Genomic DNA, 15240 nt, shown 5'->3' with positions numbered 1-15240 from the left:
CAAGTGCCAAGTTAGGAAACAATCCACTAGACCACTGTCACTTCTGATACCAATTGTAAGTTCAGGGATCTCCACGAGACCCTCAGTTTTGATAATGTACTAGAAGTACTCAGAAATCTCCCTGAAAGCTGTTAAATTCAAGATTAGGGTTTATTATAGTGGAAAGATTCAGGTAACAGCCAAGGGAAGAGAAGATGCATGGGGCAGAGTCCAGGAGGGTTTCAAATTCATTCCAGTCGTCCTCTCTCTGTGAGGTCATAGACAGGGTTAACGCCTCTCGGCAATGATGTATACAGTATTCATGGAGCATCGCCAACCAGGCAGACTCACCAAGCCTTGGTGTCTGGAGCCAAAACAAGATAGTTGCCTGTAAGCCTGACCTGAGTCTCTAGCCCCTCTGGGGGTCCAGCTGGTACCTTGTAACTCAAAACCCCTAGCACAAGTCATACTGTTAGACTATCTGGAGTGGCCAGGGCCTCCAGGTCTACAAAAGCAGGACATTCCAAAGAATTAGAGATTACCTTCCAGGAGTCAAGGGCCAGACCTCTCTTTGGGTAAGGTCAAATTCTTTACTAAATGGCAGGGTTTTATGTCTACTAACCCTATAGTGAGTGTTCTTGGCACCCCACTGCAGCTGCCTCTTTGTTGGGCTGTAGGTCAGTATTCCTTCTAAGATAGTACAGGGGCTGAGAACCTCCTGCAGAGATACAGTCCTTCCCATTACACGGTCCCCAGTGACCCATCTGCTTTGCTCAATTTTACCCAATATCAACCAGCTTCCCTGGTGGCTCAGTGGTGAAGAATCCACCTGTCAATGCAGGAGACACAGGTTTGATTCCTGGGCAACCCAGGCATGGCAACCCATTCCAGTATAGCCTGGAAAATCCCACGGACAGAGGAACCTGGTGGGCTGCAATCTATAGGGTCGCAAAGAGTGGGACATGTCTGAAGCAATAGCATATATGCACACACATCCAGTATCAACATATAATTTACTAGTGATGTGACATCCCCTCCCCCAAGAAATAATGAAGATTTAGGCTATGACTAGAGAGGATTTAGGCTGTGACTCAAATGGCCTTTCCCAAGATGCTGTTCTGTTCTGAAATGTGCTATTTCTGTTTTTTCCTGGGGAAAAGGAAAGTTTAATAATAATAAATCATTGCCTTATGAATATAAAGCAATGTTAATACAAAGACAAAAAGGGTTTGACAGCATCCTGTGTCTGAATCCATCTTGTAAAGGATGAGATATGTCTGACACACAGGCATTGAAGACAGGTAGGTTGCATTGGTCAAGGTATTGAGACCCTCAGCTGCACTAAAGGAAGCCCCAAGCCCCAGTTCATGTTATGGGCGGAGTGGGGAAGCAGGCATGGTACATCATGCCCCACAGGGATTTTCTGCTCTTTTCAAGGACACAAGGCAAACACAGGGAGTCACTCTTAATTTGCTCTCAACAAAAGGGCTCTTGACCCGTGTAATATAATTTCTCATGGAGAGCCTTTTTGAAGAGGACCTATCTGTGAGTTAGGTCAACTCATTGTAGATTATGAAGGGTCTGTGTAAGACCTGCCAGACCTGAGGGAGCTGAAAGGAACCCAGCCTTTTCAGGAAGGCTTGTTCACTATGCAAAGTCCAAATAAACAGTTGCCTCTGAGGTTTTTGAAACCCTGGGTCTTAGACAAGATCTGCTCCTTTGAAGATGTTTTGCATCCAAGGGTGCTATTCTGAACATCATTTCCTGCCAAGATTTTCCCCCACTGATTTACTATCTGCCTCTCTCCCTTTGTGCTCATGGAACAACAGAATAAGAGTAGAAAGGCATTTAAGAAAGGAACAGAAAAAAAGGACACCACTCCTGTGTGAGGCTGCCTGCTGATACCTCGATGACTGGAAAATGCCTGTTTGATCTTGAAAATAGGAAATTGGTTCTAGGTTCAAGGCTTTTTTGTCTGACTCACAGTTAATGATAAACTTCTTCCTTTCAGTTAAATGTGTGTTTCTCAACATTACCTGGTTATACCCGATCCACAGCTCATGTTTCTAGGTAAGTAGCAGGATTATATGTGCTTGTTTGTGGACCAGTCTATAGAAAGGGGAGGATATTCTAACAAGTGTGATGACAACAAAACTGGCCCCTGTTTTGACTGTAATGTAATTTCTCATGGAGAGCCTTTTGGAAGAGGACCTATCTGTGAGTTAGGTCAGCTCATTGTAGGCTACGAGGGGTGATCCCAGGCCAAGGTCACGGAACCGTCATACTCTCCCAGGCCCTCACTGGAGAATGGGGAGGACACTCATTTTCCAAAAATCCTGGGACCCACATATCAGTTTAGGATGATTAAAACATGCATACTTTGCCTATAGGGAGTCCAGTGTTGTGATGATGTCACTGCAAGCCACCTTCTCTCTGGCCTCCAACGTGACGCTGTTCGACCTGGCCGACAGGATGCAGAAATGTGTCAACTCCTGCCGGGCCTCTGCTGAGGTCTGCCAGCTCTTAGGGTCTCAGAGGCGGATCTTTAGAGGTAAGAGAGGGGCCCTCTGGGAGGACCCCCCATCCAGTTAGGCACAGACCTAGGTTAGAAGTGTAAGGCCTTCTGGGTGCAGGTCCAAGAAACTTGTCATAAATCTGAAATGGGCATTAAGCACAAGGGCTTTGTGTGTGTATATCTTTGTGTACACATGCACTGACCCACATATGCATACACACACACACATAATCCTGTACACACAGCCTTGAAGTCTCTCAGTCCTTGGCATGCTGTTTCTATTTCTCCTCTACAGTGTTGGTATTGGAAGGGATATAGGAGCAGATGTAATGAAGCAGAAATCACTCTTCTTTCCCTTGAAAGGCTCTCTCCCTCTGGGGAGGTAGAATTCACACACAGAATGTACAACACTTGTCAATGGCCTGAAACCTTCATCATGACATGCCATTAGGTAAATAAAGCATATGCAGTGTCTCCCATCCTCCTGTGTATTTGTTTGCAAATTCTAAATGCACAGAAACAAGATATAGATTAGAAGCCAGACAGCTCATGGTGCTGTCCGTGATTTCTCTTTTTCTGTTCTTTATCTGTTTTTGTCAAAAGCTTCTACAGAGCATCTGGTGTGAAACAGATGAATAAAGGGATTAGAAACAAGTTTGGAAGGCAAATTTGGGTCTTGGAAGGGAGGTTTCACCTCCGAAATGGGAAAACTCTGCTGGAATCAAAAGTGCTTCCTCATGCAGGGGGGCCTGCCCCCGCTGCGTCTCATAAGTGGTCTGAGTTGGCTCTGGTTGGCTCATTTTACTACACACAGGACTGGTGAGGGATGCAGAGTCAGAGTCAGCCTCCCCATCTGGTGCCCAGATGCTGGATCTCAACTGTAGGTAGCAGGTTTGGCTCTCTGTCTGCGAGCAGATCCTGGGCCTTCCCAGTGGGCCAGAGCTTTGTAAGAGCTGGTCCTGAAAGCCCTCCTTGTGGACTGTGCTCTGTAGAGCTGGCCAAAGCTCTATAAATGCTAGAGCTTTGGCCCATTTCAGGGCTAGTTATTCACTTGAAGGAAAAAGAAAGAGCCCAACATTCTGGAGTTGAAGTTGCTATCATTCAGCTTCATTGGAGAATTAGCTAAAAAGTTCCTGCCCCCTCATACTGTGCTCTACCTTTTGAGGCAGGAACTCTGATTTGGCTTTCTTTTTCTTGCCAGTGATGCAAAGGTCCCGATTTTTCCTTCCCAGAAAGGGGAAAGGGCACCTTTCAGTTCATAAAACACGTACGCTGTGTGTTCTGCATGGTCAACATTATATCAGGTTACTGTTTTGTCTTTAGTAAACACATTTCATGTCTTGCCAATCAAGTGGCCAGATATTTGGGTTTGTAAGGCCTTGCCAATGGCTGCCCTGCCCATGCTCTGACCCTCCTTCTTCCAGCTGCTTATGGGAAAGCTCCTGTCTTCTCTTGCTTCCTTGCCAAAGACCCATGCTTTTTATTTTTTAAAAACTTAAAAAAAAAATTTTAGAACAGTGTTAGTTTCATAGAAAAATTGAGAGGAAGATATAGAGATTTCCCGTATATTCCTGCCCACGCAGGGGCTGGTGCCCATTCTTTGACTCTGCTTTCCGAGCCCGAGTGCCTCCTGGCTGGACCCGGCCTCACTTCTCTGTTTTCCTCCCAGGGCTTCTCCAGGTTTTGCCAGCACGTGTTTGGTGTCTCACTCACCTCTCTGAGTGCTAGAGAGTCAGGCTGGATGAGCCGAAGCGGTCAGGTTCTGACCTCTGGTTGTTCCCAGCGTATGAGAAGCCATGGGCTACTCTGGATGCTGCCATTAGATGGGAGGGATTTTCCCTTTCAATTCACAAAACATCGACTTCCTTGCCTTTCAAAGAACTGTAGCTCTCATCTCTCCAGAGGTTTCAAGTCCTTGGAAATCCCCCAGAGGAGTGCCCCAGCCTTAGATTTACATCAGTTCTCATTGTCTGTTTGGCGGATGTTATGCCCAGGAAGGACCATGGGAATTGTGGATGCAGAAAAATCACATCGCCAGGCTTAAAATGAGAACTGCATTATATGTGGTTCCATTTGATGGATTGATGACAAAGGATTAAGAATCTGGAGGACAGCAACCCCTCTGTCACAAAGGCAGGGCCAGCTTCCCCTGCCTTCGAGGGAATCTGCTTCGATTCAGGGCAGAGTCGCTTCAGCAAGGCGAGTGGTATTTGCCCGCAGGCAGGCTTTGTGGGCAGGGCAGAGGGAAAACGTGACATTGGCTTCCAGAAAATATCTAATCAGGCCAGGCAGCTCAGACTGGCTGCTGCACAAACTAGTACTGGCCTGGACGGCCTTTTGTGCTGGAGGTACTTCTTTATATTAAGACTTCAAAAAGTTTAGATGAGAGATTGTGGCCTTTTAGTACGCCCTCTGTGCCAGCTTCACAGTTTGCTTGGTGAGATTTTCCATTTTTCATTTTTCTCCCTTAAATACAAACCTTTCACAATAAACAAAGGAAATTCTATCACACACACAAATAGGGTTCTGATTTAGCACGCCAGCTTCCACTGATAAAGACAGGAAATTCAGCACTGAGAGCTGAAGCTGTGTCCTAAACTAACCTCCCTGTGAGCAAGCCACCCATAGGCCCCTGGCTCTCAGGACTCAGACAAGGGGGTGGATGCTGGGGTCCCTGGGTGGGTGTCCGCTCCTGTCACACGAACCTGCCTGAGGTTGGGAGGGGACGCAGTTTTGCCGCGTGAAGAGCAGGCATCTGGTTTGGGTTTTTGAATCAGTTGGTGTTTTCCTTAAGGTGGGAGACGGGAGCCCAAACCTCACTGCCCGGTGTACACTCGTGGCCATTCCTTAGCTCTAGCCTCACCCTGAACTTGTTCACACCCACTGAAAACAATGGTGTACATCAGTCTGTAAATGGTGTAAATAAGATACTCTCTACTCTCCCTTGATTTATATTTCTGTTCTGTTGTCTGTAAATCCCAATTTTGTTCAGACCAGTCTTAGATGGTAAAAGCACTCTCGTTGTGTCCGCTGTATACAACCTCAGAAAGAGCCTGCTGTTTAATGCCTCGTGAGGGTCTGCTATATTACAACCTGTTCAACCCGAGAGAGGGTTCACTGTTTACAGCCTCAGAGAGGGCCTGCTGTATACAACCTCTGAGAGGGTCTGCTGTTTACAACCTCACAGAGGACCTGCTATGTACAACCCAAGTGAGGATTCACTGTGTGCAACCTCAGAGAGGGCCACACGTGCCACAATGAATGCTCTTTGATGATCATGAGAGAGTTCTTTGTCGTCTTTGAAATGAGCATGGCCCACATGCCCAGGGCTGGACAAAGCCAGGTGGATATGCACGCATGGAAGAACTGAGGCTCTAAAGTGAAGGAAGCAGAGCAGGGAAGAGTCCTCTTGGCCCGGTAACCGGTTGTCGAGTGCCTCCTTCAGCATGTGTGTGTCAAGCCTGAGTGTGGACCAGCCCCGCTGACCACCCAGAGCCGAGCCAGCCCCAGGCGTAGTGGGGAGGCAGACAGTGATGGAGCACAGATATCCAGATTACATTCCACACCTCTTCTCAAGTCTGCTTGGCAGCAGCGGACTAAGACAGGTCTTCTTCCCTGAGAGGGCAGGGGCATGCTTTCTGGGTTTGTACTGGTTTTCCACTACAGCCCTTGAGTGAGAAGATGCAGAGGACCCCACCTATTGGGGGCAGTGTTTGCAGGGGACGCTGGAGCTGGGGATGGTACCCCATTTCTTCTGGGTTTGCTTTTTCCCTGTGGCACGCTGTGTAAACTTGGTAACAGGCTGGGCCAGCCCCGGGGAAGGAGTGGAAGAAGGCAGCACAGAAGGGCACCCTGAGAGAAGTGTGCTCCACGCAGGCTCTTTTGGAAACTGTTCTCTGAGCCTCTTGAAATAGAAAGTGCATGCATCTTAATGTTTGACATGGAGGAGGTTTTGTTTTGTTTCACTGTCTTTTTTTTCCATTTCAGCGGGCAGCTTGTGCAAGCGGAAGACTCCAGAATGTGACAAGGAGACCTCTATCTGCACCGATCTGGACGGGGTCGCGCTGTGCCAGTGCAAGTCCGGTTACTTCCAGTTCAACAAGATGGACCACTCCTGTCGAGGTAGCGGCTGGTCTGGGGCCTGGGGCCCGAGGGATGGGGGAGGGGCTTCTTTCTGCTCTGGGGGTGACCGTTCTAATCTGGGGGTAACTGGTCCTGGTTGTTTGGCTCCCAGCAGGGTTGAATATGTTATCTCCTTGGAATAATAGCATTATCTCTGACTGGTGCGCACTGGTCTGGCCAATCAGATTCAAAGGAAAAGAAAAGAGAATGGAATGCCTGGGGTGGCCAGGCCTTTTCTTTTTTTTCCTACTTAGAGGAAGTTAGAAAAATTACTGTTTTAATTCCTAAAGCTTTATTCTATTGTCTGCTAATCTTTTAAAATGGAAATACCAGCATGAAGGCAGGGGTGTACCCTTTAGCAGTAGCTGGCAGCTTGGGAGACCTGAGTCAGAACCCTCTTCTGCCTACCCATCCTCTATCATCTAGGGCAAGTCACTTTGCTTGGCTGAGCCTGAGTTCCCTCTTCTGTGCAATGGGTGCAGTGAGACATCATCAGATATTCTAGGAATTAAAGAGGCAGTGGTTATGGAGGTACTTTGTAAGCCATCAGCATTTGCTCTTGTGTTTTACCCAGGTTATTGTTGAACCAGTGGGTTCTGGTTTTAAAGATTTTATGTCAGAAACCTGATTCTGCTAACCTCTTGGGTGAGGATTAAATTCATCCAGTTTCAGATATTGGCTGTTCATTGAATACAGTGCATGAATACTGCTTTAAAATGAAATGAATTAAAATACAGAGCACTGGATACCCTGACTTATAAAAGCCTGCTGCAATTCACAGTCACAGGAAAGCTGGCAGCATAAAGGTGTCATGCAGCCTCAGGCCTCGCATCACATGAGAACGTGTGTGGCCCAGTTTTCCTGCTCGGCCAACACCTGCCAGTGGCAGATGCACCGGAATCTGAGTAAAGATGGTGTCCTAGGGAAGGGTGACGTGCCACTCATTTCTGTCAGGACTTCCTGTTAGAGGAGAGGATAAAAATGCGTCTCAGGGCAATGCGGTATCCTGAGCTTCGGACCCTCTGACTTAGGCACTTTAAAAGTGCACCGTCCCGGCTCTGCATGCAACCCTGGGCGGGGTTTGAGGAGGAGGGCCCACTCTGCGGGGCAGCGGGCCTGATGCTGAAGCTCAGGGCACGCTCAGCACCGCGTCAGTCTATCACTTTGATGTGGAGCTGCTGCTTCCTAGTTCCTTCTTACCTGGTTTCATGCACAGTGCTCCTGGCCTGTCTTAACTGGGGCACCGAGCCCACTTTGGGCGGGCTGGTGGCCTCTGCTGACATCCACAGCTGGGGGCTGTGTGGCCCCTGGGGGCTGAGGAGTGGTGGCTTCTGTACGCAGGGCCTGTGCAATTTCAGCTGGTCTCAAGAGTAGCCCTGCCACCTCTGCTTCTGACTGGCCCAAGTCATTTACCTCTCTTGGCAATTTCCTAATTGTGTCACCTACAGACTAGCGTTAGCAGTAGCAGAGCTGCCGAAGATTTACCAGACGGTGACATAGGCACCAGCAAAGTTATGTGTATTAAGTAGTGACCCAAGAATCGGAATAAGGAAGCCGTGGTTAGCTCTTGGGCTTACAGCCAAGGCCCTACTCAGCCTGGTTTCTGCGGCATCCTGTTGGTTAGATTTTCATCCGTGACCATCAGGGCTCTATGATGATCCTGGAGCTCCTTGGGCCACAGACCCATGGCTGGGTTCTGAGGGGTTACAGTGACATCTTCTGGCCATTGGTGCTGGAGCAACAGGGATGGTTAAAAGGAGTACTCTTTAGGACACCTCAAATCTGGGTAAATCCCTGGTGTAAATTGAGGATAAAGGCATGTGGGTGTGTGTTTTCTAAATCTCTACAATTAACAGTTGCATATTAGCAACTGCATATTGTTTTTTGTTGTACACACACATACACACACTTCCTACTATCTCATATAAAATGTCTTTACCAGAGTTTCAAACCATCATGTAAGATTAAAGTAGGTGTCCTTCGCATGGATGTCTTTTAGCTTCCTTCCATCATGCAGATGTCCTGATGAATCCCAACTACCCGTTAGCAAGTCTCTTCCTTTGACTGGACTGCAGATACTTGGACAGAGGAGCCTGTCAGGCTTCAGTCCATGAGGTCCCAAAGAGTCGGACACAACTAAGTGACTAACACTTCACAGTGAAGTCTAGGCTGATGTGTGAAGCTCACAGCGCTGCTCAGCGCTCTTCTATGGGATTCTCTAGGCAAGAATACTGGAGTGAGTAGCCTTTCCCTTCTCCAGGGAATCTTCCCAACCCAGGGATCGAACCCAGATCTCTTGCATTGCAGGCAGATTCTTTCCCGTCTGAGCCACTAGGGAAGTGGGTGCCTGTCTGTAGAAATGTTTGTACATTGTAGGGTTCCACAAATGTCTGTTGAAGGAACAAATGGATAATAGGCAGCAAATGTGATATGACAAGTTTGGCAGGTCTTGATTCGGTTTCCTGTAAGGGAGCAAAAAAGCCTTAAAGATTCCACCACGTACTGATTTTATTTTAAAAGGCCAGAAGGCCTGAATTTTCTTATGTTCATATCAATAGGGGGAGCCCACTTTGGGCATATATGAGTACTGCCACATTCACTTCATCTTCAGTGCTGTGTGGGTGAGGGTCCCTTTAGGGTAATGGAGATGAGGAGCTGGGTCTTCAGGGGCACTGGAGTGCCCTGTGACAAGGCTTCCCTCCCAGAGCCCGAGGGCAGCCCATGGTAGCAGTCGGTCTTTGATGAATGATTGAATGAGCCCATCTGAACTATGGAAAGCCAGGCCACTTATGAAGCTACGTGAAAACAGCCCAGCCCATCAGCTCACAGGCAGGACAACACATGGACCTTTCATCTGGGTGGATGACAGCCTTGGCGTGGAAAGCTCCTACCCAGCAAATGAGGGTTGGGTGGGTAGATCTGATGTAAAAACATTTCCAGGAAGAAATGTTCAGAATAGAACAGACTGGTGTGACCTCAGCCTGCCTTGGGGCTGAGATGGGCGGGGATGAGTCACTGGGGCACCTGCAGTCCATGTGGCTGCGCTGCAGTCAGAGCCGAGGGTCACCCAAGGGCAGCCTTCCCTGCTCCCATGACCCAGCTGTAGTGTGGGGACTGCCAGGCATGGCACTTCCACTCCAGGGAGGCAGGAGTGCTCTGCTTGTTCCTTAGAGAAGGTCCCACCGGCGTAAGGGCTTCCCTGGTGGCTCAGATGGTAAAGAATCTGCTTGAAATGCAGAAGACATAAGAGACTCGGGTTTGATCCCTGGGTGGGAAAGATGCTCTAGAAAAGAGAATGGCTGCCACTCCAGTATTCCTGCCTGAAGAATTCCTTGGACTGAGGAGCCTGGTGGGCTATAGTCCATGGGGTTGCAAAGAGTCAGACACAACTGAGCGACACACCCACACCCACCCCTACATGAGGCCTGCTCAAAGTCATCAAAGGTTTGGGAGCGGGGCCTGGTTCCTCCTTCCTGAAATGGGGCATGATCATACTCCACCTTGTTGCAAAAATGATTTGAAGCACCTAATGAAAATTCACTGTAACAAAATGAGATTTAATTTAAAAGGTAAATAAGGTTGAAGGAGAAATACAATGACTACTTTGTTGAGGCTAGAAGGAATGTGAACATACTAAAAGATATACCCTAAGTTCTCACTTGTTTGGTAAAGATAGGCAATCAAGTTCTGAGCATCTGGGACGCTACGGTAAAGAGAGAAACATGATTTTGAGAAAATATATATATAGTGACCATAAAATAAAGGACCATCCCCATTTTTCTAGGTCCTGGGACCCAAGAGAAGTTTCTCTGGGAAGTCCACATCACGAGGTTACTGAGTGGTATTGTGGCAATGATAGCCTGTGATAAATACCCTAGGCCATGCCTGGGGCTGCTGCTAGTAATAGATTGCCTTTAATAAATAGAGTGTAGCTCAGGAGAAGTGAATCCAGGGGAGCTGAAACATTGCAGTGCAGGCTCACAGCTCTCATGATCTGCTGTGAGAGAATTTAGGTTATTAAGCACAGTATTTCCCACACCATTCTGCAAGACTCAAGTGATATGTCAATAGTCTATGACAATAAAATAGATGCTAGAATCATTTAGTGTCTAACATTTAAAAATAGAACAACATCAAGCATATCTACATGTGTGCGTGCCAAGTCACTGCAGTTGTGTCCGACTCTTTGCGACCCTGTGGATTGTAGCCCCACCAGTCTCCTCTGTCCGTGGGATTCTCCAGGCAAGAAGACTGGAGTGGGTTGCCTTGCGCTTCTCCAGGGGATCTTCCCGATCCAGGAATCGAGCCCTAGTCTCTTGTCTCCTGCATTGGCAGGCAGGTTCTTTAACACTAGCACCACCTGGGAAGCCCACGTAGTTAAATGTTATTATGCACTGGTTCTTGAAGGAGGATGCGGGAAGCCTGTGAGAGCTCTCCCGATCTGTGGGGCCTGCAGCCTCTGAGCCACGTGCTGCTGGCACTCAAGTGTTGCCATCAGTGTGTGTGCTATCTGCCTAGAGATTACTGCTCTATGCTATGTGCCTTTACCTAACTGGGATTCTTGTGTGCTGTGTATATCATACGTTAACCATGAGTCAAATTTCTGTCATTCCTTGCAGCAATGAATTTATCTGAGAGGCTATTTTTTATTATCTACTTTTCATTCAAGCACACGTTACAGCTTGTGATGTTCTATCAGCTTATTGTAGTGCCGAAAATGTTCCATGATCAGATCAGTGCAGGAACTGCTGATCCAGGGGAATGGCTGGCCCACAGCCTTCAGTGAAGCAGTGGTCTATAAGCTTCAGAGCAGAGGGTTCAAAGCTATAGTCCTGTGTGATGTGCTGATTAGGGCTCAGCTAGGTATGTCCAGAATCCACTACACAGACTACAGGGTGAGTGTTCTCTTATAGAAACTGAGGCACCCCCAGGACCATGGCTCTGAAGGTGTCGCAGCTCTCACTTCCTGAGGGAAGGCTGCTGATGGAGCCAATGGCAGGTTAAAGAAGGTTTGACTTACATTAAAGAAGGTGAGGCATTTGTCTTTGCTTTTATGGAAGGAAGTTACTCAGGGACCACAGAGAACTTCCAAAAATAATTGCAAAGGTTAGATAATAATTACAATTACAGTTAGTGGTTACTGTATGCTAGGTGCTGTGGTGAGTCATTTGCATGCCTTATTTTCCTTAATCCCCTCCAAGCAACTATAAAAAAATTATTATTATCCTTTTTTTTTAATAGCTGAGAAGCTAGAATCACTAAGAGGTTAAGTTTTTGGGGTCTTTTTGATAAAATTAAAGGTTGAGCCGGCAACAGTATTTAGGCCAGGTTTTAGATAATTCTAAAGTTATTTGTGGGCTTCCCAGGTGGCTCTGTGGTGAAGAATCCACCTGCCAATGCAGGAGACACAGGGTCAATCCCTGGATCAGGAAGATCCTCTGGATAAGGAAATGGCAACCCACACCAGTATTATTGCCTGAAAAATCTCATGGACAGAGGAGCCTGGTGGGCTACGGTCCATAAGGTTGCAGTCAGACATGACTCAGCAACTAAATAACCCACAACAAAGCTATTTTGTAGCCTTTTGGTTCTAGAATATTCTTGTGAACTTTAAGGTGGCTGGTTTTATTAACCATCAGTTGGGCCAAGAGAAGTTAATAGACACGATCACGGATTTTCGTTTTCTCTTTCAGCCTGTGAAGATGGATATAGGCTTGAAAATGAAACCTGTATGAGGTAGGCAGCATGTTCATTTATTCTGATGAATTTGTTCCAAACCTTATTTAGAAGTTATGTCGGTAAATTGCCTCAGTAATTTCTTTTGATATTTGAATCTAATTCTTGTTCTTTTTTTTCTGTCAACTTGCAGTTGCCCATTCGGCCTTGGTGGTCTCAATTGTGGAAACCGTAAGTATGCAGGAGTCCCGAGTTCCATGTGGGCAGGGCTGTTAACATATGTCTGTCCCCTCCCCTCACCCTCAGGTCAGATCTGCTGTCTTCCCAGCTCCCTGGAGAGCAGAGTGCTCTCCAGGGCTGGAGGTTTGTAGGGGAGATAAACATTTATTTATTTATCTAGATAAATTTCCTAATAGCCGGACAGAAGAGTATCAGTCAATAAATGAGGCTGGGAGGGAGGGACCACCCCCAGGAGGATAGAAGAGCCTCCTGGGTACTTCTCAGAGGGGATGGAACTGGAAGAAGACTGGCAGGTATGGAGGGAGAAGGAATCCTGGCAGAGGGAACAACCTAAACAAAGGTCTTGGGCCAGCCTGGGCCTGTGATTTTGGGGGACAATGTGTAAGTAGGTGTGGCTGAGGACAGAGAGGAAGGTAGAGAGTGAAGGTAGGTTGTCAGATTATGTGAGGATCAAACTCGGGGTTTTTGATAGAGCCTGAGAATTTAGACTCTAGTCAGTAGCCTCTGTAGAACTAGCAAGTCTTAGAGCGGGAAGGCATTTTTGATCAAGAAAATCAAGTCAGGAGACGGTGAGGAGAACAGAGAGTGTGGGGCCATTTAGACCAGCGTCATCAGGGTGGAGGTCAGGGCTGGACACAGACTGGGGAGGCCCCTGATCTTGGCTGACGTTTGCGCTCCTGGAGTGCGATGGTCGAGGGGCACTGACCATGCATGTGGCATGTTTCACACTCAGTTTACTTCTCTGAGAAAAGCAGCTGGGATTCATTTCAGATCACTTTCACTGACAATTTCTTATCCTGAGACCTGAGAAATTAAAGTGACCCTCAAGACTATTGAAAGAAATTCTAGGATACAGGATGAAGAAGGAATAGTAACAGTCAGTATTTTAGGATAGCTTTGTCCCTTATTCTGTAGAATGTGCCAGCAGTCCATTGTCTTAAGTTTACTCGCCCACAAGTAGACTTGACTTTATTTAACTAGAGATGCTACCCTCACCACATCAGTCATAAATTCGAGGTGTTTTAAAAACTCTCATGCCAAAAACAGGAGAGGAGGTGAAGACTAGGTACATCTTTCTTATAGCACACTATCACAGGTGTACTTGGTTTAATAAGAGTGTGAGTGAAACATGATGCGTGGGGAGATGTAGCCAGCTTGGGATGAGCTGGGAGCAGGAGGTGAGGGACCCACCTGCCTGTCCTCCCGGGGCTCTTCAGCCCCTCATAGAAGGAGCCAGTACTTCTCACTTGCTTAACTTAGCTAACCTAGTTAGCTCCCTAACTAGGTTTCACTAGAAAATGCTTCCTATTTCTCTGTGAATGGAAGAGGGAAAATGGATATAGGGAAAAACCGTCGAAAGGGTTGAAAGAGAGTGAAAGGGTTGAAGGCAGTGAGCTGAAGTGTGTTGCTCTTGGTGGCAGTTAGTGGTTTGCTTTTCAGAGATCATTAAATATTGTGTATGTGGAGATTGTACCTCTCCATCCACTAACCGCCCTGTGAATTCCCATGTCTCCGCATGATGTGCATGGGGTCTTGGAAGTAGCAGGATCTCTCTCTGTTCCTGAGATTTCTTTTTCCTCCCTTTTATCCGAATCATCACAGTCATATCCAGCAGAGGGCAGACTCTGGCCTGGATGGCTAGCCTCTCCACCACGTTTTGTTGGGGACTCTGGTTAACTCTGGTGGCGTGAATACCACTTTATGACTTTGACATCTCTTTGCATGTCAGTGTCACAGAGCAGTTAATAGTCACTGATAATAAAGAGCACGTGCCATCTGCGTCTTTCTCTGCGGTCTCAGATCGGCCCTGGTGTGGGTTAAGGAATTGGAGCACCTGACTTTCCTACCCACCTGTGCTGATAGCTAATGCCTTGTGAGCTCTGACTTGTCACTTGGTGTTTTGGGCCAAATAACAGAGATAACCACCCACCCCTGTCACTTCCGCTGTTGCCACCAAAGACAGTTTAAATGCCTTCTTGGGGGTCTGACTCAGGCTGGACCTTTTGTAGAAAAGGAACGCTGCTCTCTGCAGCCTTCTGGGGACACGTGCTCTGCTGCCCAAGCCCCGTGAGATAGGGCACCCTGCTCTGTCCAACCACGCACATGGTCCTGTGGTTCCCTCATGCCTGCCTTCCTGGGAGTCACCCAGCTCTAACGTATTCTGGCTTTAGGCATAACCTCTGACCTGCCTTTCTGCAGCCTATTAGCTTTCTAGTTGCGCCCAGATTTCACTTGTCACTCCTTATAGAGAACGTCCTTCAGACTGGAGAGGGCAGAACAAGCTCTCCTCTCACATCCCGTAGTCCCCATGTGCACCTGGCAAGGCATCCTGCACCCGGCAGGGCAGGGCGGCACCTGTCTTATCACTGCTCCCCTTTTTCTTTCCATGTAAAGTGTGTGTTTAGATCACAGATCCCAACAATTCCCGCTGTCCTGTGGCTCTAGAATTCTTACAGCGTTGTTGTCAGAGTGTCCTCACTTCCCCTTGTCCTCCTCTCCAGCCTTTCTCAGGCATGCACATTTCCTTCTTTGTGTGAATTTTATAGAGGCTCCTTCTCGCAGTTTTATTATATCTCTCATGACCACATGGTTTGCTTCACCTTTTTTTTCTGTTTTTAAAGTAGGTGAATTTTGTCTTTTCATAACATAAAGAAAAAATACTTGTCCATTAATTTTCCTTCTGTAATCCAAGTTAATTAGCAGACAGA

The 15240-nt window shown here is 47.3% G+C and overlaps 1 protein-coding gene across 2 annotated transcripts in view; it reads left to right on the top strand.

Annotated features, from left to right (window-relative positions):
• HEG1 (heart development protein with EGF like domains 1) overlaps positions 1-15240 on the top strand; it is an 82807-nt gene that overhangs the window by 48086 nt on the left and 19481 nt on the right. For both annotated transcript variants that reach the window (XM_043473196.1, XM_043473198.1), the window contains exons 11-15: positions 1991-2049; positions 2370-2530; positions 6482-6616; positions 12310-12352; positions 12486-12523. In XM_043473196.1, the coding sequence (XP_043329131.1) occupies positions 1991-2049; positions 2370-2530; positions 6482-6616; positions 12310-12352; positions 12486-12523 (436 nt within the window). The remainder of the gene's footprint in view (positions 1-1990; positions 2050-2369; positions 2531-6481; positions 6617-12309; positions 12353-12485; positions 12524-15240) is intronic.

This window comes from Cervus canadensis, chromosome 7, assembly GCF_019320065.1.
Source record: "Cervus canadensis isolate Bull #8, Minnesota chromosome 7, ASM1932006v1, whole genome shotgun sequence".
Taxonomy (NCBI): domain Eukaryota; kingdom Metazoa; phylum Chordata; class Mammalia; order Artiodactyla; family Cervidae; genus Cervus; species Cervus canadensis.
The sequence above is the reverse complement of the archived record's forward strand: the minus strand, read 5'-3'. Positions and strand labels throughout refer to the sequence as shown.